The 24591-nt window shown below is 38.6% G+C and overlaps 1 protein-coding gene across 6 annotated transcripts in view; it reads right to left on the bottom strand.

Moving 5' to 3' along the window:
* RAI14 (retinoic acid induced 14) overlaps positions 1 to 24591 on the bottom strand; it is an 89774-nt gene continuing 65183 nt past the window's right edge. Inside the window, exons 4-18 of one of the 6 annotated variants that reach the window (XM_069776413.1) lie at positions 19689 to 19777; positions 17829 to 17893; positions 15180 to 15237; positions 14628 to 14698; positions 13086 to 13192; positions 10623 to 10801; positions 9910 to 9938; positions 8852 to 8938; positions 8112 to 8198; positions 7341 to 7422; positions 6881 to 6999; positions 4842 to 6368; positions 3926 to 4075; positions 2279 to 2344; positions 1 to 2020 (exon numbers count right to left, since the gene is read on the bottom strand). In XM_069776413.1, the coding sequence (XP_069632514.1) occupies positions 1943 to 2020; positions 2279 to 2344; positions 3926 to 4075; positions 4842 to 6368; positions 6881 to 6999; positions 7341 to 7422; positions 8112 to 8198; positions 8852 to 8938; positions 9910 to 9938; positions 10623 to 10801; positions 13086 to 13192; positions 14628 to 14698; positions 15180 to 15237; positions 17829 to 17893; positions 19689 to 19777 (2794 nt within the window). In that variant the 3' untranslated portion in view covers positions 1 to 1942. The remainder of the gene's footprint in view (positions 2021 to 2278; positions 2345 to 3925; positions 4076 to 4841; positions 6369 to 6880; positions 7000 to 7340; positions 7423 to 8111; positions 8199 to 8851; positions 8939 to 9909; positions 9939 to 10622; positions 10802 to 13085; positions 13193 to 14627; positions 14699 to 15179; positions 15238 to 17828; positions 17894 to 19688; positions 19778 to 24591) is intronic. The other 5 variants (XM_069776415.1, XM_069776416.1, XM_069776417.1 and 2 more) reach the window with 5 other exon arrangements.

Here is a 24591-nt window from a genome sequence, read left to right as displayed (position 1 = left end):
TGAAAAAATTGGAAATAGTTTATTTGCTGCATAAGGAAACTTCTTGTAAATTACATATAAAGAAACTTACTATGCTGTAGTATATAATTTTCAATATTCCACAAAGATAATTGTAATAAATATACAAACCAAAACAAAGTAGAAGACTAAATCCATCAGGCAACCTACAAAATGGTTCATCAAGTTTTATACTTTGCAGCACCAGCATGCTTAAAATCTTGTTGTTCATTTTGAAGTGCTGCAGCAAAATTCTTTTCACATTTCTTTGGAGCATTTTCAAAACCATCTAACTATAAAATACTGTTCAAAATTAGCAGGCATTAGTTAAATCACCCAAGAAAAGTAACACCAAGGTCTAACCGATGCAAAGGTGTGATTTGTCTTTTCGCCTTTAAAATCCATTTTAGTTTTGCCAGGGTTAGGAATTGTCTGATATAAGTGCACTATGAGTCCAGTCAGTCTGAGGCACTGCTGACTCTTGTCATATTATGACTCTACATAAACTTCATAGATTATATAGCTCTGGAAGATTTCTCTATTAGAGACATATCCACTAACAGGAATAACAAAAATACCATAGTGAAGCTGCAAGCTAGTTAGAATGGTTGTACCCTCAAATGCAGTGTGTGCTTAGAAACATTTTTCCATAGTTTCATACTATACCACATCCGGCATTTTGATTTGACTTTTTAAAAAAAAGTGCTGATAAAGGCTTTACTGATGCACTTAGCCTCGAGAAACAACATATAGAAATTTTTGACACCTTTTGCTGTTCTCTACCTATCATTTCTACATTTTTTGAAACAGCAGGCTGAATTGCATTTTACACTTCACTGCTCTGGACCACACTGACAGACAGGTCTAATATTCCATACAGATCTTTTACAAACTGAAAACTATGCTTCACTATTACTGAATACTTGGGGGTATAAAAACAAACTCTCTAAAACATGATTACCTAAAAATATTTGTTAATAAGCTTAATGCAAACATTATGTAGAAAAAATGGTTTAGTTACAAAAAATTTCATTAGAGGGCCAATAAAAATATAGTGAAGAGAAGATCTTTACAAAAGTGAGGTTAGGAAGTATGAGGCATTGACATTCACTGTAAACATCCTGTGTTCACTAGAATCCCTTGTCTAAAGTATATGTTCTGGTTTTGTTCCTGAGCTTCATGGCCAACACTTGCATAGATAGCTAAACCTATCATAAAGGGTTGTTTATACAGACGTTTCTGTACTGATTTGTACAGAACTTCAGTAAACTAATGATTTTACCTTTTGAAATAGTTTCATTCCACTACCAGGCAGTTCAAGGAAACTATGAAGCATGGTATGATTTTTGTGTACTCAGTGCACTAGATGGGTTGGGACAGCTACCTTATGGTGTGTTAAATAATATTACATTAAGAAGTGTAGCTGTTTGATATTCTGGCTTAGCATAAATACCTACTTCTGCTCACTGCTGCAAGGCTCGTTTCTGCTCTGCCAAAGACTGCATATGGCAAAATGTCAGGAATTTGAGTGTGACAACATCAAGCAACTAAATTAATCCCCAGTAACAAGATGCAGCTTATAAACAGTACAGAAGACCTTATGGAGAATTTCACCTTTACCCAGGCAACACGAGTGCTTTCCTCTAGATTAACCTCCCTCTATTGGAGGAAGCTAGAAAGTACTTTCAGGGTAAACATGACATGGAGTGGCCTAAGTAAAAAGTCTGAAGAACATACTTGCATTTTGGATAGGAAAAGCAGGCATGTGTTTAGTTACTGCACACACAAATGCACATGGGAAGTGGTGGAGACAGACAAATCCACCTCACAAACAGCACAATAACAAAAAAGCAGCAAATTCCCAGTTTTAAATCTTATGTTAAGGCAAATCTAGATAAACACCCATAACAGGATTAATAAAAATGGGGAGTTTTGGCGTTTTTGTTTACTTTTTCTGTGATTGGCTTTTACACATTGATAAAATTTGTTTAAGCACTTTCTGGACATCTTCATCCATTTGACCCTAGACAAGGGGAGAAAGAAGAAAACATTATTGAATTCAAGCATCTCTCTACACTTTAAGAAGATTTACAAACTAGTTTTGAGGTACAGTAATTAGATCAATTTCCCAAAAGGAAGCAGTGCTAAATTAGTGCTTCAACAGTCATAGCTTTTGGGTAGGATGTCTTAGATAAAACATGCAAAATTCTTACTAGATCTGCAGAAGAAACACCTTTCATTAAAATAACAAAACTGTGTAAATGACAATATGCGACCATACCTGCACAGCATAGAGAAGATGCATCCTGTAAACTGAGACAATTTCCTGATGTTGTTTCTTTGTTTCCTAGAAAACAGTTAAGCAGAAAGTCACAGAGCATTCAGAACTGCTGAATTCAGAACTCCCCAACTAGATTTAGAGAGCTCTGGGGAATTATAAACCATAGTCTTATGCATGCATGGAAAACCAGCTCAGACAGTACTGAGCCACTAGCCATCCAAAACATAATTTGCTTGGAAGCATGGTCCACAGAAACACTGTAATTCTACCCATCCCAGTAAAAAAGCTGGTGAGATGACATCAGTTTTAAGAAGCCCTGAGCTGCAAAGATGTGGAATGAGCACACACTCTACCTCTGAGCTTATCAGCAACCAGAATTGAGGAAAGCCAACAGTATTCTGACAAATCAACCCTCAACTGCAGCTGAGCTCTTCCCTGAAGTTAGTGACCCATCTGTCAGCTAATGCCTTCCCAGGGAAGACGAGGTGTTTACAAAGCTCTTAACCCATGAAATCCTCAGTTAGTCACTATACATTCAAACAAGGAAAGCCAACCTCCTGTTTCACGATCACAGACTGCCACATCCCAGAAGCCATCTTTCCAAATAAAGTTGAAGCTGTTAGGAAAGCAAGCCTCCAAGAAGGAAAGAATGATTCTGTCCTGTTTTAAATCCTACCCACTTTCCTAACGTGTTGCATATCTTTGCACCCTACACTACTTTGCTTGTCCTTAACCAGTGGGAGATGAAGGGTCCTTTCAAACATGGTGGACTGGTATAAGAAACAGCCTGGGTCTTTACACTGACAGGATGCAGGGTTTACCTGTCTGCTTACTTATTTCTCCTCGCTGCAAGGGAATTTTTCTGGCCCATATGCATATTGACTCTTCTTTCTGCCTGCTGCAGAAGGTAGGAAAGCAGATACCAGGTAAGCCATTTAGCATGTCAGGCTGGAAATTCTGCTTCCATGTTTACTCCAGAGCTCTCAACAAAGGCCTCTGGCAGGCAGTACCTTCTTTTCACCCCCAGCAGTGAATTACAGTGCTCCTTTGGACAGGCAAGCTCTTGGAAATAACAATTATGACTCAACCCAACTTAGAAGACAGGACATCTCATGCACAAAAAAATACAACAACAACAAAAAATCTTTAAGCAGTTCAGAATTTCAGAGAATAAACTGTGCTCCCTATACACAGATGGATTTGCTTAATTTGAAACTTCATGCCTTCAGTGACTACTTTCTTCCAGAAAGTCAAAATTATTTTAGCTTAAAAAAAACGAAAAAGACTCCAGCTGATGAATGTTCTTGTGAAAACACACAAAACACTGGCCATATTTTTCACAAATCAAGGTCTCAGCAGCTGGTCTGGTCACTACATTCACTACAACTGCAGGAACTTTGCTCCACTATTGATAAGAAAATATATTGGGGAAAACAGCTTTCTTTAGTTAGACTGCTTCTAAAGAACTTCATGACGTGCAGATTCCTAAATGTTTCAGAGAAACAGAGAAATTAGAGAATTTCTGGATGAAAATTCCTTTCCTTGTACTCACTGGCTGCTCCATTTTAAATAAGGCAGAGTGAAGAATGGCACCCATATCTTTGGAGAACTGGGAATAATGGTGGGTTTATAAATTATCACACTTACAGTCAGTTGGTTTTGCAACTGCTTCACTTGTTGTTGTAACGCCTCCAGCTGCTGGCTTTGTCTTTTGGGGGCACTGGTGGAGTACGAAAGCTGAGAAAGGCTGTTCAATGCTTCTTTTAATTTGCTAACTTCCTTGGACATTTCATTGATCTAGGGAGGCAAAAAACAGGTTTTCATGAAAACCTGCAAGGCACACTGTTCTTATGGGTCTCATCCTGGGGTTATTCATGACTTAAACAAGATGTAAATAAACTCAACAGACAAAGAGAGACATCATGTAAACAAAGAGTTACAATGCTTCTCTATCCCCACTCCTAGCCCAGTCAATTCTAAATGCATTCCTTGTTCTGAAAGCCAGCAATATTTACAAACAAGGATTGCATTTACCACCTTTACAAATGCTGCTGCTGAACACAAGACAGAAACATACCAAACATAGGCCAGCTATTCACAACTAGCAAAACACATAGCTTTTTATAAAGAAATTTGTAGTGACAGATACAGTAGCTGCAGAGGAAAAATAGTCAAGTCACGCTAAGGTTGAGATGATACAGAAAAATCAGAATAGTGAATTTTTTCTCCTTTCTGATCTTTTGTTTTCTTGTCTCCTCTGGAATTTCTTCCTGCTGTAAACCCCACTTCTTTGACTTCGGTTGTCTGAATAGTGTGAACCCAGTCTAAGCAGAACTTAAAAGAGGAAAATTGCAAAACGACGCATATCCCCACATGGGAGGGAAACCAACTGTAAACATACTGAAAACTTCTTTGACTTTGATATCTGAATTTTAAGATGGACAAATGCACTCAACTCTGTGACACTTGACACAACATCATCTGTTAGGCCACCCATGCACCATCCAACGTGCTTTGCACTCTGAACTCATGTACTACCCTTCCACTGTAGTAAATCACTAACCTTTTTATCTTTATCTTCTTCCAGTTTTGATGAGCTTTCAGAATATCTTTTCATTTCAAGAAGATCTCCTTGAGCTTGATGGTACTTTTGCTGAAGACCAGTCACCTCCCGTTCCTTTGCTTCAAGCAGAGTATGCATACCTTCCTTCTCTTCCTTCAAGTGCAAAACCTCATTTCTCAGTTGCATAGCATCTAAGGACACATTTTCCTTCTCTTGGATTACATCCTTCAGTTTGGATGACAAAACACTAACTTCACCCTCTAGTGATGACTGGAGCTTTTCATATGTAGCCTTGGGTACCATTGCTTCATTAATTGCAGCTTTTTCTTCCAGTAATTCCTTCTGTAAGTTTCTTACTTCACTTTCCTTGTTGGTAAGCAGTCCTTTGAGTTCATTTATTTCTTCCTCCATTTCCTTTACAGTATTTCTGAGTGCATTCATCACCTGATGATGTTCAGTAATTGGCAAAGAGTTTTGTTTCTGAGCGTCTAACAGTTGCTTTAGTTCTTCTGCTTCATCTAATACTTTTGTGTACTGGGATTTCATTTCTGATAATTCATTCTCTGCTTTGTATTTCAAAGAATTTGTTACCTGCATCAGTTTCTCATGTTCATCTCTAGGAATGTAGTCCAAAGTTATATCATCTAGAGTTTTTCTCTTCCTATAGTCTTCAAGCTCTGTTTGTGCTTCTTTGTACGATTGAGACAATTCACTAAGTTGTCTGTTGAGCTCATCTATCATTTTGTGCATTGCATCTTTCACTTCTCCAGCTTCAGCACTGGATTCCAAGTGTGTCTGACTTGTTAGCTTGTCCTGTAGCCTTTTAATTTCCTCTTGGCCTTCTTTGTACCTCTCGATCAACAATGCTTTCTCTTGATTAATGTTATCAATAACTGAACAGTATGAATTCTTAATTTCCTCACACTCTTCCACAGACAATTTGCTTGCCACATTCTGCTCTCTTTCTTCAAACTTTTTCTGTAGCTCTCTTACTTTCTCTTTTTGTCTTTCACTTTCCTCTAACGCTCTCTTCAATTCGTGCTTAAGCATTTCAACTTCTCCACATGTAACCTTCAACCTACTCAGCTCAGAACTGGTTTCTTCACTTTCAGAGGAAACAAGACCCGGCTTCATTTGCCTTTGTACATTCAAAACCTCTTTCACAGCTTCCTCATACCTGTTTTGAGGTTCTTGGAACTTCAGGTTAAGATCAGAACCATTTTCTGAAATGTCTGTGCTGTTTAAATGATCTGTTTCTGGGACTCTAGGCTGGACCTGAGCTTCTGTGTGCTTTCTTTTGGCTTCAGAATTCTCTAATTTCCTCTGCACATCCTTTAAATCTTCTTGGAGGTACTTCATTTTTACTTCACTGAGGCTTGTCAACTTTTCTTGAATTTGGGTGGCATTTAATGTAGACTTCAGCTCCTGAGCCGAGAACTCATTTTGTCTATCTGCTGTTTGCTCAAACTCTGTTTGGGTTGAATGATAAGATTCTACAGTTGAATCCACTTCTTTAGGTGTTCTTTCCTGTGCAAAAAGAAATGCAAAGAATTGCACAATAAAAACAACTATATGATAATATTTTTTAGAAAAGAGTAAGCAAGGAAATCTTGCCACATCCTACACGCACAGATAATTAAAGCACCATGGAAGGAAGTTTTAGAAAAATTCAAAACCCAGCTGCTCCCATTTAGTCATCTACAGTGAGAGAAGGCAGGAGGTGCCAAACTCCTCTGAAAGTCTGGGCTGATCTCCATAAGCTAATAATCAAAGCTATGCAAATTACAATTCTGCTAACACAACTGTTAACAACATCTTTTAGAATGTGGTTATCATAATAAACAAAGTTATTCAGTAATTTATGGGAAAGTGAGAAGATCAAAATACTGATTTAATCCTTTGGGGAAGAGTGTTTCCATGATCTTACCACCAACAAGCTCATTAAATTATCTTCACAGTACATTTCTTTAAAACGGTAAGCATCTCTTCGTTCTGCTAGCAGATTAAGACAGCACTAGAACAGCACAAAAATATGCCACCTGTAATTTGTCCTGCAGCTCCTTATTGTGCAATGTCAAAGAAGCAATTTTTGCTTGCATCAACAGAAGTAGATCTTGCTGGTCAGCTTCAGAACTCACATCCAATAAACTCTCAGCACCTTTGGAGAAAAAAAAAGATTCAAAATTTTCAAAAAAGCTGAAATGCTAGCTAGTTAGTTATTCTAACCTTTCAAATCAGTTTGTTCCCATTACCACTAAGCGTAGTGAGCAAGCAAGCTGTTCCTAGAAATCCTTTCCCCAAAAATGTGTCAGATCACCCAACAGAAGCAGGAGATTTTGGTGGGGACCTGCTAGTGAAATTACAAAACATTACTCCCAATACTTCCCATGTTTCACATTCTAAGCGGAAAGACATAGAGGATTTCTGACCAGATTTCAACATTTACTACCTAAAACACCTAACCAAATATGAAAATAAGAATTAAGTGTTATTGTATACCTGTTGTGCTGTCACTCAGTCTGTCTTTATTATCTCGATGCAAGGAGCTGAATTCTTCCTGCTGAGACACCAAAAGAAAACGCTTTCACAGAAAGCAGATGTGAAATTGGACAGTTCACCAAAGAGAAGTACAGACAGTATAGATCTTGCTGGATAACGCCTGGCAAAGTGGGTTTCTTTTATTTCTGGGGTCTTGTTTAATTGTAGCATGTGGCCAGTATTTCAAAATCTGCTAAACCCATCCAAGTTCCATCGCCCATTTCTCACTAAATATTAATGAAATGTGGCCAACTATCTCACAGGTAGTTTGGAAAGCTGCAGCTCCTGTGATAAATAATAGCAATATATTGTCAAGTATTAAAAAAAAAAAAATCTTCAATACCATGAGGCAAAGATCAGACAGAACACACTCAACCATTTCCCTGATGTCTTTTGGTGAAAGGGTCTCTAGTTGCACTGCACAATGCCATGTACTTTGCTGGTATTAGGTAACGAGCTCTCACAGCATTAATAACTTACTTTCATAACCATACTCCTAAATACTAACTAATTTATGACTAATTTTATTTACATATTCAGTAAACATTAAAGTAATCCACGCCTGCTTTATAAATTACATTGAAATAGATTTGGATTCCTTTTTGTTCCTAAAACTCAGCTAATTAATTCACAGGAGACTCTGCAGTCAGCAAAACAGATAATTAAGCAAAATAGATTATTAAGATACTATACTTTCCTTCTCTAAGCTTCACAAGAACAGAAAACTGATACCTTGCACACTTGATCAGCAAAGAAAGCCTGCCCTTTTCCAGCCATGGGAGCTGAAGTTGATGAGTGTGGAGAGGACAAATCACTAAGCTGTAAAAGATTTTATATAAATAGGTATGTATACATACATGTACCTATATAACTACCTCTCTAACACATGCCCATATATATGTGTATACACACACATTAAAGAGTACTTTTCACTGCATTAACATAAGTCACAACTCCAGGTTAGTTTCAAAGAGAAGATCTAATTCAGTGTTCTTCTGAGTCAGTACTACATATGCAGTGTAGCTGTTACACAGGTAACATTCCAGTATAACATTAAACCTAACTGTTAAACTGCATTTTATTATTATATATATCTGTTTAAGTATTTTACTTTCTTACGTATATATGCATATAATAATGTCTACAAATAGACGTATAGTTAAAATATACATAATTATTTCCTTATGGAAGTAGGCAAAACCAGGAGATGTTCAACTTTAGATGGAAGAAGCAATTGCACAGTAAAATTTGTACAGTTTTATCTCAGACCATGGTGTATTTCAAGCAATTTTGCTTAGTTAACGTAACCAACATATGCTTTCATTGTGTCATCTTAATGTCAGGAAAAGCACTCATGGTGAGGCAGGCACAAAACCCAACAGTGACAGAGCAACTCCAGCCCACATCATTCACACAATGTTCGAAACACTTTTCACCCCCTAAAAGCATCTCAAAATTGGTCTTTTCTTTACCTGAATAGGACTGATAGGAGGAGGTGGGGCTTTGCGTTTTTTTGGAGTTCCACTTCTTTCTGAACTTAATTTAGAGCCTTGATCATGCTGAAAGTTTCACCAGCCAGAAAAGGCAGGTTTGTTAGTTTGGTTAGTAAAGTCCGAGCAAGTTGGTTTGTTAACAAAAAAAAAACAAAAAAAAAAATCCCACATTAATATCAACTTTAGCAGCTCATGCAGTGCCTTTTTTTTTCTATGTAAAGACTACATCTCTACTAACATAAAGATATTAAACATGCCTGAAAATAAGAATCTGCCCCCTTGTAATCCATGCTTCAGTGAAAACAAACAAGATTTAGTGAAAAAGCAGAAGCTGACAATAGGTTTAGCACTAGTGATCTTAAATACTTCCATTCATACATAGTCCAGCCATGCCATTCTTAATGGCTACCATCTTTCCTCTCCACTAACTTCTGCCTGAGCTCCCTGAAAAACCCACCTCTCTACTCAGAGAAAGAATGAACCAATTCATTGCACTTTTGCCCACTTTCCAGCCACCAGCAGGTCTACAAGGTCTACTTGCACTCCAAGATATGATACCAAATAAAACACGTAAGAAACTAATTCATTTGCCTAAATCTGCTGGGATTCTCACAGGTGGGCATCTCCAGTAAGATGTAACCAGGGATAACCTTCAATTATGTTTTGGAAACAGGGAACTTTTCTAGAACATCATCTCTACAGTTTAAAGAGATAGGGAGTCCAAAAGCCAAGCTCCTGCATTACACATGAGAAAAGTAACACATCTTCCTGGCACACATGTGCACATTACACACACACGCTCCCCTCCTTTTCTAATTGAGAGTGCTGGCAGCTGTTACAGAGAGAAGCTAAGTCTAAAAGCAATGTTCCTGAAACACATTTCTTAAATAAGCAACAAAACCCTTCCACATTACAGTCAATGGCAACACATCTCACAGTGACATTTACTAGTGCTTCTAGTAATGTCAATCACTGTTTTCTTCTTAAGTTACAAGTCTGTATAGCCTGAGTATTTTTAAAACCAAAAGGACAAATACCTGCTTTGCTTTTGTTGGTGACTTTGTATCTGTGAAGCAGAAAAGAAGTGGAATTAAGAACAGCTATCAAAGAAGAAGTTATTTGCTATCCTAGCCCATCTCTCAACTCTACTTTCCACACCATAAATACTTTGTTTGGTTTTTGAATTCCTATTTGAAATCTGAGAAATATACTTTAATTTCCAGATTCCATTTGAACCATACCATTTCTCTGCTGCTTTTTGGGTTTCATATTGAGATAAAATTTGAAGGATTGTAACAATTCTTATTCTACTATAGTCTTGCACCATTCTTGCACGTTAGCCTCCTACTTCAGAAATCTGTCTTAGCTTGATCATAAAACCCTCTGCCTGCATTAGTTCCTTCTCCAACCCCTCTACTGAGGAGCTATATCTTCCACTTACTCTTTCACATAATAAAAAAAGGATCTATTCCAAATTGTATGCAAGACTTCACAATGCTGCTACATCAGCTTACCTTTTCTTTCTCCAGAACACCTCTTTTTGCCCTGCTCAGTGCTTTATCCCATGCTAGATATTACCATCTATGGCAAAGACCACATTTTCCTGCTTTTGGGAAGCCTCAGCCAGACCATCCTGAAGATGGCTTTTGAAACTTTTCAGGCTACCTTATGAAGTAAATTTGTTCATTGCTAAACATATATGTAGCCAGTTCAAGAAGTGACAAACTGCAGATTTGCATCTCTTACATACCCACATCCTGAGATAACTTTGATGATAGGAGATTCTGGATCCCTGTATTCTCAGAGAGCTTGGAGTAATGCAGGGCATTCTGTCCAAAGACATCTACTAAACTGACATCTGCACCTTTCTGAAGGAAGGCTTCCACGATGTTAAGGCTACCAGCTTCACAAGCCATCATCAAAGCAGTTCTGGACAAAACAAGCAAACATACACAGAGTAAGTGTCAAGACTGTACTCTTTAAGCAGCAGCTCATTTTTTCAGGAAAAAAAAGTGTGACAGTTATTGTGCAATAAAGTCCAAGATGTTATCAGTATGTGTATTGACACATGTAACACATAACATGTTTCTTCTTACAAACACCTGCCTGCCCCTTATCCTTTTCCCTATACTCCCCAGTTGGACGTTCTGCAAAGACCTGGCATGCTTTGCACAGATCTCCAAACACTTCTAAAAATGGGTTCCTGAGGCTAAGAGGAGAGTCATAGGTAGAAATGGCTGCAGGATAAAGTCAGACTATCAAATCTCACTGCCACACTCCAATTACAGCTCTGCAAGTCGGGGTACAACATAAAAGCATTTATTTCACTGCTGCTCGCCTTTACACATTGCCTTTAAGACAAAATAGACAAACAGATTTCAACCAAAAAGCCAAACAAATCTCAAAGCTCCTCAATGAGAGGATGGGTTAGACCTCAAATCCTGACCTAATCTCAGTTTTTAAAAAAAAAAAAAAAAAGTCAATTAGAGCACAATCAGTTGCCTCTTCAACACAGGGCAGCTAGACAGCGTCAGATCCTACAGTAAGGGTAGCATACAGAAGGAGTGTTTTCCTAATAGGTTGTATCTGTTTTTCTCAGTTACTTGAAGGGGTCATAAGAGATGTACAGAAGAATTACAAACACACAGAAACCCCCACCTTTCAAGCATAATATTGCTTTCCTGCTTGGGCATAATTCTGCCTTCTCATCATTAAAACGCACCTAATAGGTTGGCCAAGTTCACTGGCAAACACATTCCTCAGTGCAGTTATGAAACTGAAAAGTTACTACAGTGATAATATTTACTACATATTAAGACAATCATTTCACTGATGAATTAAACATACTCCCTGTAATGGGTAAGCCCTGGAGAAGTGATGGCTGTTGCACTGCTGTGCTAAAAAATAGTGCTGAGTGGCAACTTGGGTAACACCTCCAGAGTCACAGGGATGGTTTTAGATTGCCAAAAAAATTCACTTAGTCTGGAGAAGATAGGAAATTGGAGATGTCATTTTCAAAGGTTATCCCCTTCCCCTCCCAATAAGGCTTCTCTTTTTTCAGTAAAAACTTAACTACTTTGGTGAACACAAGATGCAAGAGTAGTCACTCTCCCTACCAGAAGAAAAGCAAGAAGTACAATGGTATATTCCATGTCATACCATTTTCTTGCTTCTACACACTGTACTTTCTTGAAAAAGAGAATACAAAAAGGCAAGTCTGTCCTGTCTATGACAGAAACGCCTTCATCCAATTAAACTAGGAACACTTAACACTGTTGATTAAACAGAGTGAGAGGGAGGCAGAGGTCCCAGAGTGGACAGCACCTCAGGTTCAAAGCACCGATGAGGCCATTCAAATAAACCAAGACAACAAAGGGGTTTTCTTTAGACAACTTAAAAGAAAGGGTGCGCTAACAAATTTTGGACTGATAAAAAACAAGTTAGGGCCCAGTCTTATCCTCCCAGGTACTGCCAAAGAACAATACAAGCATTGTATCACATACAATAATCAAGATTGCTATTAGGTGTAAGTGCCAAGTCTTCTCAGCATCCTGCTTCATGTTCACAGTTTAACCAACTGTTTATAAAACAGTCCATAATTTTCAGACTCTTGATCTTCATCAGTATTATCAAAATAAGTGCACTTTTCACTACAAGGATGTTGCTTTTTAAAAACAGTTTTCTGACACACACACTATCTATTAATACAACAAATCTCTAAATAGTACCTTCTAAGATGTCAGCATCTCCACTATATAGGCTTACTGTATTTTTCTCTTGCTGCTGTGGCTGCATTATGGTAGAAAAAAGAACCCTCCACAAATGTCACTCCCAAGTAACAGCTTTAGGATTTAAGTTGGAGAAACTAACTCATGCCAAGAAGAGAGCAGCATTTAAAACTGGGACACATACAAAGTGATGTGTGGGTAAGTGCTATCAATCAGATTCTTGCAGGAATTATTTAAAAATGGTATTTACTGCTCTGGTAGACCAAGGGAAATCTTACAGGCACATGTAGTTTTATAGTTGCGTAGTTTCTGTTTCACCTTTCCCTTTAGGCAGAATTCTGTAAGCCTTCTCAACAATCAGGATATGCTGCCTTGTACTGAAGTCATTATTTCACCTAACAAGTACTATTTTGGGAACGATTTGAGAAGAAAACTTCATTTGACAGTCAGCCTTGGGCAAGAATTAACATGTTAACCTGCTGTACCTTCCATTTTTATCCCTGGTGTTGATGTCTGCTCCATGATCCAGAAGGTATTTGCAGACTTCCGTATGACCATTTTGTATTGCAAGCAGCAGAGGTATGTTTCCATCCTAGGAATGCATTTAAAGAAACTATGAACAATAACGCATCCACTTACACATATCGCTCTGAGATTTAAAGGTCAGCTGCAAACTTTACTTCTATAAGCACAAATGAGGCGCTATCAGTACATTTTTCTCGTGTACCATAAATGTAGCTGGGTTTACTTTAATTCCTTTTTTGACCACCGGGAATGCAAAGAATTAGGAGCAGGAATGCTTTTTGCTGTTTGTAGTCCCTTTGCTGCTTGCTTAATGCTATAACACGATGATTTTGGAACTACACAATACCTTTAAGTAGGTTCACTACAAAAATGATAATTTTAATGAAGTACAAGGCAAAAATACAATATTTCATGTAACCACAGAATAACTTAGTTGGAAGATACCTTTAGAGGTCATCTGTGGTTTCTCCGCCTTTGCTCTCAATCCAAAGCTAGGCAAACTTCAACTTACAGTACGTTGCTCAGAAACTTACTTGTCCAGTCAAGTTTTAAGCATCTCCAAAGGTAGAGACACCATAACACCTCTGGATACCAGTTCCAGTGTTTGACCACCTTCATGGTGAGACTATTTTTTTCCTAGTATCTAACTGGAATTTCCCAACTAGATGCACTGCCCAAATTCTGACCATTGCTTGTCATCATTTCGTCATGCACCTCTGAGGTTGGTCTGGCTCCATCTTCCTTGTGATCAACCATGATGTAGCTGAGGACATTTTTAAGATACTCCCTCCTACAGCCTTTTCTTAAGACTGAACAAGCCTCTTCTGCCTTTAAAGTGCATATGCTGAAATGTTAGGTCTAACCTCTGTGACAGACTTTTTTATTAGAAAGACCAGATAAGAAGGAGATAGATCCAAGTAAAAAACAAACAAGTTTAAATATTTTTATGCTTCCCCCTCCACCCTGTCCTTTTGTGCCTCATTTCTGTCAGGTTGCCTCTCTTGATCATCAGAGGGTTTTCTAACAGTCATTTGCATCATTCCAAAAACCAGACCTGGTTGGTTGTAGATGTGTCACAATCATGAATGTTGTGTCCCTGAGCCTTTAGACTACATCAAGTATATTTTTTCCCCTTAGGCTTATCATACTTTGGTTGGGCTCTGTGAGCATTTCACAGCACTTGGCCAGATAACAGGCCTTTTCCATACTGGAGTCAATGGGAAGAGTTTTAATCATGTTTTGAATATATCAGAATTGATTGTAGCTACTTGTAGCAATGCCTCAATTTAATGAGCAGCAAATCCTGCCACTACTGTATTAGATTTTAAGTAATTTCCCACCTCTGCTATGGCAAGGTGCAGAAGGAACTTCCTCCACTAGAGAAATCCAAAAAGAAATACAAGCATGGTATTGCTTTGAACTGCTGCACCTGAGATTGACTGGAGTGAAGGGTGGTAAAAACTCTTAAGTATTTGTAGTACACAATAGGAAGAGGTACATACCAAATCTTTGACGTTAATTGGACATTTGTGTTCACACAGAAGTTGAACTGCCTGAAGACAACCACATGCAGCTAAAAAAAAGAAACAAAGAACAGACAAGCATGAAAGGCCGTTAAACCCCATTTACAAAATTTGTGTTCTGTGCTTCCACTTGCAATACAGCAGCATTACAGTAGGGTCCAAGAAAAACAAATTAAACTGTATTTCTCTGTTTTAAGGAGAGAAAGACTAAAAGGATGAACAGCAAGTTGAAATACAGAAATACAGCCAATAGTCATCATCCAAATCAGCATGATATAATCTTTAAAGACTGAAGTCAAAATCAACCTAACCTTAAGTATTCCAGTGGCACTGCACTTGCAAGTGTGCAAGTTAAGCCTCTTAACTGTAATTAACTGAAATTCAGTATTCACAGTATTTATCTAAAAAAATACCTGAAATTGGTAAACCATCAGCGGAGTCACTAGAACCTAAAAAGCTCCACCAGGCTGAAGATCTAGGAATATCAAGCACTACAAAATAGATAGTACAAGCTTTCAACAAAGAAGTTACCTGCATAATGTAAAGCTGTTTTCCCAGAATTGTCAGTGCTGTCTGCTGGACATTTACTCTGCACAGTTCAACAAGGAGAAGGAAAAAAAAAAGGCAATAAGAGAAACACCAAGAAAATAAAAATGTACGTGAGATGCTAAGGACAGAGTGTTGAATATATCTGAGAAAAGTTTTATGAGCTACTCCTGAAAAGAATAGTGAAGAAAGGCACAGCTTTTCTCTCTACCAGTCTTGGTACCAGCTTATACTGAAGCCATAGGAAATACTCATGGTGAGAGGGATACCCCTAAAAAGTGTTATAGTTTTGGAACAATTTAAACCAGGAAATAAAAAAGGAAAGAAACTCTCTTTCTTGCCTCAGAAAAGCTTCATTTTTTTTTATATTACAGCAAGAGCTAAAGCAACCATATACTAAGGCAATTAGTCTTGCATTATTTCTGCCAAAGGCAATAAGGTTTCATTTGCATTTGTAAAAACTAACGCATCAACAATCCAGTTATATTTTGTGGTATTATAAGCTACTAGCTACTACTGATCAATCTAGACTTCAAAGTAATAAATTATTTATTTATTTTTAAAATTAACATTTCAAATCCTTATGAAGACTTGTTTTGGTACAGAAGATTTTAGTTTTAGTTTAGAGCAAAGAAAGAGAATCACAGAATCACTTAGGTTGGAAAAGACCTTCAAAATCATCAAGTCCAACCGTAAACCTAGCACTGCCAAGTTCACCACTAAACCATGTCCCTAAGTGCTACATCTACACACCTTTTAAATACCTCCAGGGCTGGTGACTCCACCACTTCCCTGGGCAGCCTGGTCCAATGCTTGACGGCCCTTTCAGTGAAGAAATTTTTCCTAATATCCAACCTAAACCTCCCCCAGCACAACTTGAGGCCATTTCCTCTCATCCTATAGCTTGCTACTTGGGAGAAGAGACCAACACCCACCTCGCTACAACCTCCTTTCAGGTAGTTGTAGAGAGCGATAAGGTCTCCCCTCAGCCTCCTCTTCTCCAGACTAAACAGCCCCAGTTCCCTCAGCTGCTCCTCATAAGACTTGTGCTCTAAACCCTTCACCAGCTTCATTGCTCTTCTTCGGACACAAGAAGGTATGACCCTGAAATAATGGGCTTCTATAAAAAACAAACATTAGAGCTTTTGACTTTCAAATGTAGCACTGCCTCCAACACTTCTATGATTTTCCAGGAAAACAGGTTCACATAGATTACCACATTCTGTAACAAAAATGTCAAGATTCTGCCTGTGTAAAATAATTATTTAGCCTGTTTTAATTCAACTCCAGCATGTCAAGATTAGACATTGCTCACATACACAGTTTATGTCACCAAGCTGGTCCACAGAAGCAAGAAAGCAATCCAAAGAGCATGAGTTATTGGAGAATATTACCAATGGGTTTGCACTTACGATCATCCTTAGCAATATGCATATTGTAATAAAATTAGCAAAGTATCAACAAAAGCACTCTCTGGTTGTAGCTGGTAAGTGAACGGGCTGCAGATATTTGGTATTAAACACACATCTAGTTGCCAGGTTGATCATGCTGCTGCATGCAATACCAACAGTGACAGCTTGATGTCACTGTTTATGCTGTAAATGAGTTTGCGTTAGAAGTAGTAAATATTCGCAAAGAAATCCCGAAGAAGGGAGCCTCACTGGTTAATGATAATGCTTTCCAGGTGTGGAGGAACACAGGAGTCAGCTTGCAACGAGTATGGATGTGGGAATCAGTGAAATTGGACCCAATATTGTCAGAGACATTGGGTCACAGGACAACTGGAGAGCCCTGAGGTAACCACAGAAAAGCAATTTAGAGGTTGGGATACGGGATCAATTCTCTTTCTGTACCACTGCGCTCAAGTGAGGTTATCATTCATTATTTCATCTGTAGTCTGAGCCACAGTCGTACTGAAGTCCAAACTCCTCTGATCACCTCCAACAAAACTCACCTGGCTTTCTGAAATGGAGCCAAGATGGACAATGTCTCTCATGCTTACTAATGCACATCTCCAGCCTCAACACTACAAGAGTCTTCTTTTCATCTTCACTTTTTTTCCTCATTTTCTTTCCCCATTCTTTCTACTGCCTGTCTAACCCCTCACTGTCCTGTGCCTCATTTCACTGAGGATTTGAGTATTTCCATATTTTAGCACCTAAACTACTTTGGTTTCTTCTCCCTTTGACTTTAAACTTGACAGACATTTCTGTGGTCAACAACAGACAGAAAGCATTCCAGTGGAACAATATCAAAATCCCCCAAGATGTGAAAAATCCTTTTCCCCTATACCTCTTAACCCATCTACTTCAACCACACAGACAAAACCCAGGAAGCTAAGACAGAGGCTGCAATCTGCTTGAAACCCAACCTTGCTATGTCAGAGCAGCTGCACATGGAAAACTGTATTTGTGGACCACTGAGTGAAGATATCGCACTGTTTTCTATCATCCATTCACAGTGCCTAAAAGGTCTTTAAACTCAAACACCTCTCCTGATTGCAAGGAGATAGAACAACAGTATAGGAGTGTGACACAGATTATTAGCAGAAAATGTGTCAATATCTAGTAGAACCAATCTACAGGAACAAAAGGGAAACTTCAAAAATCAAAATTAATTTAATTTTTACTTTACCTGAAGTAATCTCTTAATGCAATCAGGGTGGCTGTTCTTTGCTGCAAGATGTAAAGCACTGTGCCCTAAATGAATAAAAAGCAAAGCAAATTAAGCATTCACAGGAATACTTAATTTAAAAATGTGCCAAAGCACAAGAATAAACTTTTGCATGACAAAGGCAAAATTTTGAGTAATCCGTCTTGTTCCTATCACAACACATGAAAAGTAAGGATAGAGAAAATAAAATAAAAACCTACATCAAGCAGAATGTATTTACAACAGACTGTTGTTCAGGCGGGTTAACAGAATAATCTTAATGTCTAGATTCATATAAAGGAATGACACAAACATTGTGTCAGACTATACCTTGGCAGAAGTAAGTCTAAGATTGTGCAGTTATGTTTTGTTTCTTAAAAAGCAATTTTCCTGTATTACTCAGCCTCTCTTGCAGAAAGATGTCTGTCAAGTATCTTCATGATTTCTTCCATTTGGCAATGAAAAAGGAACCCCGCACCAAGATCAAAACCGGCCAAATTCACCAGCTACCACTACAATGAATTTGTATGATCCGTGGACTGCACGTAGAAGAGGACTCAGAACACAGGCCTACTTTGGTTTGCATGTCACAGATTCCCTTTTAGCAACCGTGAGCTCGTATTTAGCTATGCAATACAGTGATTTACTGACTATGGATTTATGATGAAAGACTGCAGTGTCTCCTCTAGTTTCATTTTACAGACCATCTGAAAAATTAAAGAGGCCAAAACAGCAAAAGAATATATTATCCATTAACTAAGAAAAGGAGCCAGATTTAGTACTCAACACAGACAGAGCCACTTGTGACAGTAGGATCTCACCGTAAATAATGTGACTATTACAGACAAGGCTTTCCCTAATGAATACTGGGTCAACACTTTCAGGTGAGAGCAGGCAACCTCTTATTATCCAAACAACTAATAAATTCTGAAGCAAGATGAAGTATGAATTCTGAGTAACAGTCTGTATCAAGGACATATATTCTCTTATCATTATGTATAATCTGAATGCTTCTTCCAGTATCACAGACACTTCCTTATAGAGGCAAATAATTTCCATATATGACAGAAATTCCCTCAGGCTGCAATCAGTGGCCAAAACAGAACCCATGAGCCCAACGTTTACAGACCATCACTGGAGAGACAGAATGCAGACAGCTTCATTCAGGTGACTTGGCTAGCCAGAGAAAATGCTGGGCACAGATTCCACAGATATGTCAACTGAAATCTATTAAGAAGAGTTTGCCAGTTTCAAATTCAGCTCCCATCATTCTCCTAGTGGAGTAGTAATTAAGGCATAGGACTTTGGAGGACTGAAACAGCATACTTAATAGCTCTCAGATCTGCTTTGGCCTGTATCAGCTCTTTTCACTACGTCATAATCCTGAAGAAATGTCTCCCTGCAACTCCTGTACAGTTAATGGGGTTAATAGCTTGGATACACATAAAAGCAACACCGAAGATCTTGATTTAGCCTACAAAAAGCCTCAAACGAAGTTAACAGAAAGAGTTTGGGGAGGGTCGTTGGTTTGGGGTTGTTTGGTTTTTTCTAATTTAAAAATAATTAAAATAAATAAAAATCAAGCAACTATTTTGCATATGGAGTCTACTATAAATGCTGACATTTATAATATTACAGCAGAAGTTTTTAAGGGCTTTAGAAGCTGAATTCTATGTGCAGAAACGCAAGTATGCCTAAGCCTGCAAGTGTAACAACTGCTTTTCCTACACGGTGTGTGGGGAAAAGCAGTGTTGTCAAATCTGTAGTTGCACTCTGCACATCAAGAACTATATAGCCAAATTGAGTGTATTATGCTACATGTATAGGTTCACAGAGGCATACCTGCACCATCTTGGGCTGTCACATCTGCACCATGTGTCACCATGATCCTGAGGCACTCTGCATGCCCCTTTGCGGCTGCCAGGTGAAAACTGGAAGAGAGCATTTACATGTCACTTATTATTAAGACATCCTTTCTCTTTCATTCACAAACCAAGTACTGGCAAGTTCTTCTCTCCCTGTCCTTAGATCTTTTGGCATCCTTCCACTGCCTCCCAAGAAGATAATAGCTCTGAAAGTGAGAAGGCACATCAAAAAGTTTTTGTAGTCATAGTTTTACACAGGCTGCTGTCTCATTAACCCATACCATATACCTTATGTACATCTAGTCCCACCCAATTCTAAACTAACATCCCTAGTGATGTAATATATCCCCATAGAATGCCTGGGCTTGGGGAATTAATGAAGAAAACATTCAGAATGACTGACTTTGCTCTAGTCATTCTAGCCAATCCTGATCTCCATTTCAGTGGACAAAATTTAGTTCCTCTAAAAGGTGATTCAGCTCCTAAATTAAACTAAATCAAGTTGTGCTTCTGCAATGTCCTTTACAGAGCTCATCTTTCTTCCACGTAGAGAGGGGAAAAACCTTTTAGTGCCTGTGAATATCACCTGGAGAAATCAAAGCTACTGGACATTTGTGCGACTGTGCTATGCATGTATTTTTTCAGCTTTTGGTTTTGCTTTTCACCTCAAGCACCTGCTTGTTTGAACAGTGGGAAATTGCAGAGGTTACCAACCACACCATGGTAGAACACACTTAACAGCATCAATTACTAAAGATGTTATTACAGAACAAACTGAAGAAGTTATACTGAAGTCAAGCCTTTTCACAGCTGAAGGTTTGTTTATGTTTGACATCCTTGGCACCTCAAGATTCACAGACGCAGTCCTGTACATGTGCTACTGACTTAGTTTTGCTGGGAAGCAGAAATGAAGGAAAAGCTTCTGGAAACAGAGAAGTTTATATCCTCCTGATGCATATCGTGCCAATCTCAAGATATGGGCACAGTACAGGCAGACATACTGCTTCTCTGTGAGTCCCACCAATATGAGCTTGATATACAGAGCTGTTCTTCAGTGGGAATAATGCAAAAAACAAATTCCAGACAAAACACTTGCAATTACTATTAAATGGCGTGTAAAAAGTTGGGACCTTCATCAACATGCCCCAAACTGAAAAGGCCAGTATTTCCAGGATGTTTTCTGATATCTTTTAAAGGAGATGTTCATTTTTAACAACATGCACCCCTGTGTTAAGGGGATTTTCTCCTGGAATCTAAAGGGAACAGCACAAATCATGTAGCCACACCAACTACTGTATTTAAGAGTTTACATTCTGAACAACTGCTTCCTTTAAATGTTAAAACTAACACATAAAGTTCAGCCTGCTAACCAGGGAAACGGAATAACAGGCAGGAATGAAGCAGCTATTTCTGGCACATAGTATGTGAACTGCAACACTGTTTCTCCAAGCTGCAGACTTCTTTGCAGTCTTCTTGAAAACTCAGCAGAGAAAAAGACCTACAGACAAGATCTGGCAAAGGGTGGAAAATTAATGAAAACAGGAGAGCTCCTGGAACAGAGTCCTCTATCAAGTACAGCAACTATCTCACTTCCTACAAGGAGTCCTTCCACACTGGCTGCTGCTGATTGCAAATGGCAGACAGGCAGTGCTGAACCGTTCTCTGCAAATGTAAAAATACCCTGTGTGCTCATCCCCGTGCTTACTACTGCCATGAACGAACTGAAGAGTTAACACTTCCAACAGCATAAAAAGCACTGCTGCTGGCTGTTCGCTAGTCATTCAAGATCAAAACTTCATGTACTTGGTGAGCAATGCAAAGTTGTGTAAACATTCTCCTTTAGAAGAGGTTTGTTTCTCAGGCTCTGGGAAAATGGCTGGGAGAGGGACACAAAAGGAGTCTGACAAATTCCAACACCTCTAATTTAGCCAGGACAACATACCAGCAAATACCGAAAAACGTTCAGATACATTTGTGTAGATACACAATACAATTGAAGTCACTTAAATATTAGGAAGGCTGTGAAGCACACACTTGGCTCACTTACGTTTGACAACATTCATAAGAATAATAAATACCTGAAAAATAATAACTTGGCTAAATCTGGAACACTGAGGTTTTATGGACAGACTGTGTAGGATGGTGCCAAATGCAACATGAATACGCAAGTGCAAAAGAAGTTTTATTTAGGTAGAATCAGACTGCAAAGAAAGTATCAAAGAAAGAATTAAAAATTAACCCCTTTCAGGCTACGGACCTATGAACACATCAGTCCTACCAATGCAAACAATTCCCATGGCAGTTCTCAACAAGTTGTCACACACACAGATGCTTTGATTCACACAGCCAAAAATATTTTCAAGTAAGAAAGCCCTGATTAAAAATATTACTTCTCCCAAATTGATAGGATGAAAGAAACATCACCTGTAAGCAGTACAGGTGGTGTGAAAGATGAGAGAACATGTATGAAGGATGTAAAGATCTAACGAAAGCAAAAATATAGAAGCTATATGGAGAGTCCTGTGGAAAGAGAGGATGTTAAGTTTTAAACTCTCAGTCATTTATACAGTGACCTAAGCCCAATAGCACTGGGCTGCTGCAGCTCCCTCCCAACTGCTTGCTGTGTGTCCCCTCCCTATGTCCTTGTACTGCTACCATCTCTCACGTAAACCTGTAGCAACATGTTTTTCCTTAATTATCTAAAAACAACTGGGACGGGAATTAGAGACGTGGTTAGTTAGCTGCTGATTTAGTAAACTGAACTGTCTTACCAGGAAACCAGCCCTGCTCAAGAGAGAGAGGGGAATGACTTCAGACTGGGATGAACCTCATACAGCCATATTTAAGTCAAGAGTATTTACAGGGCACTGCGCAAAAACTTTCCCTTGAGAAGTGATCTAACTGATTTTAAAGTTAATAGCCCCCACTTTTTTTTCAATTTAAAAAAACCAAACAAAACAAAAAACCAAACACTTCAGCAGTAGATACTGAGGGCTCCCATGTAGCAAGTGAGGCTCCAGAAACAAAGAAGCCTGTAGAGATTCATTTCAGTATGGAGCAATTCTTTACAAGCTACATAAACTTTCCTAAAATATTTGAGGCAAAAGCTGCAGGTTTCCAAACACTGGAGTTCTCACCATCTGGAAGCCTTAAGCAGCAGTGCATTTTACTTGCATCTTTCACGAATAAACTTCCCTTAATATGAAAGCAAACAAGTTTTCCTCCCACTTCCTGGTTGTGCAATGACTTAGGCAAATAAAAACAAACACATAGGGCTTGAGTTGGAACAAGGGCCACACTGAGGGTTAGATTCTCATTCAGCCTAAAATCCCATTACAACATAGTTAATTTTCCCTTCACAATAGATAAGCCTGTTACCACCACTTAGAGCCACATCTTGATACCCTAGCCTGAACTGATTAGAGATGGATTCCTTTTACTGCTGTAAAACATTTCTATTCTTTCTAAGGGGCTGGATGGTCTTTTATTATTGTCTCCAGACCTTCCAGTGCAGCAGAGGAGCAGCTGCCCTTCTCAGTGGTTTTCTCACTGGATCCAGAAATGAAGCAAGTCAGCATTCAAGACCAACCTCTGCAGCAGCTGATAAAGATCAGTTGGTTGACACTGCTTTTTCCTACTGGGAATGTACAGGCCTTGTAACTACTTAGTCCTTAACAAGATAAAGTAAACAATTATGTTCTTCAGGAGGAACACAAAGCCCAGTTGGACTAAACAGGCCTTGAGAATAAGAGCAAACACACAGCAAAATTTCATTAGATTTGCAGTCAAGTGGAGAAGAGCTACAAGACTATCACCTCAAAGTCCTGTCAAGACCTCAAACTTCTTGACCAGAAACGTTACTCAAATAACATTTTCAAATGCACTGACAGAGAGATGCTTTTTATGAATGCTTGGGGACCGAACAGAGTGGACAGCTGTGTATGACAGCCCTGAACTAGTTTTGAACAGCAGATTTCTTACAGATAGGAGATGTCAACTGGTGAAGCACTTAAAACTGTCCTAAACAAGCCCATCCCTTATTCAGGGCAAAGGACATTTTCCACGTTTTGGTTACAAAGTCAAGCTAGCAAGGGAACGGAGACTTCTTCAATCAGCGTCTGACAGACAGAGCACAAGAGTTCAGATAAAGCTGGTCTTTGCTAGAAGGCCAAGAATGAGTGTTTCCGGACATTATTTAAACATCAGACAGTCTAATTCAAACAGAAAAGTGCTGTAATTTTTACTAATTAGCTCACATACAACATTTCTTTAAAAATAATTTCACCACAGGTAGAAGAACAGAATTAATCCACATTTAGAGGTTAGACTTGTAAAAACGGAGCTAACTGAGCTTGCTAAATTGGTGTTAGCAGTAAGACATGGGTCTGCCATATCCAGGTTCTCTGCTTAACCATTTGCACAGCTACATCCTGCAAAACTGAGCACAATCCTCTGACTGACTGTTATTTTGACAGCTGGCTTAAAACAACTGGGTGGTCCATATATGTAGGCAAAATGCCACAAAAGTAGAGTGGAATGTGAGAAAATAAGAAAAAATAAATATGAAGTCTTAATTTAACACAGTAACCTTCTAACTAGGAAATTTTAATCTGTGAAAAGAAAAACAGAAAAAAAAGGGCAGAAAAATTACACCAAATCAAGGGGCTCCATCTCTTTTTGGCAAGGTCACACTCCAGAGTTTTTTGGGGGGCAGATTAAGCATTCTCTGTAACACAGATTTTCTCCAGGACCTGAAAGTAGACTGACACATTACTTATCAAAACTCAAAGCAAATTAAGAGCATTGTTGAATTATGGATGCTAAGTGAATATTGTATTTGCTATTTTCTGTTATGACAAACATGGAACAAAGTCAAACAT

Source organism: Haliaeetus albicilla, chromosome Z, assembly GCF_947461875.1.
Source record: "Haliaeetus albicilla chromosome Z, bHalAlb1.1, whole genome shotgun sequence".
In the NCBI taxonomy this organism is placed as follows: Eukaryota; Metazoa; Chordata; class Aves; order Accipitriformes; family Accipitridae; genus Haliaeetus; species Haliaeetus albicilla.
Note: the sequence above shows the minus strand (reverse complement) of the source record. Positions and strands in the feature narration are given on the sequence as shown.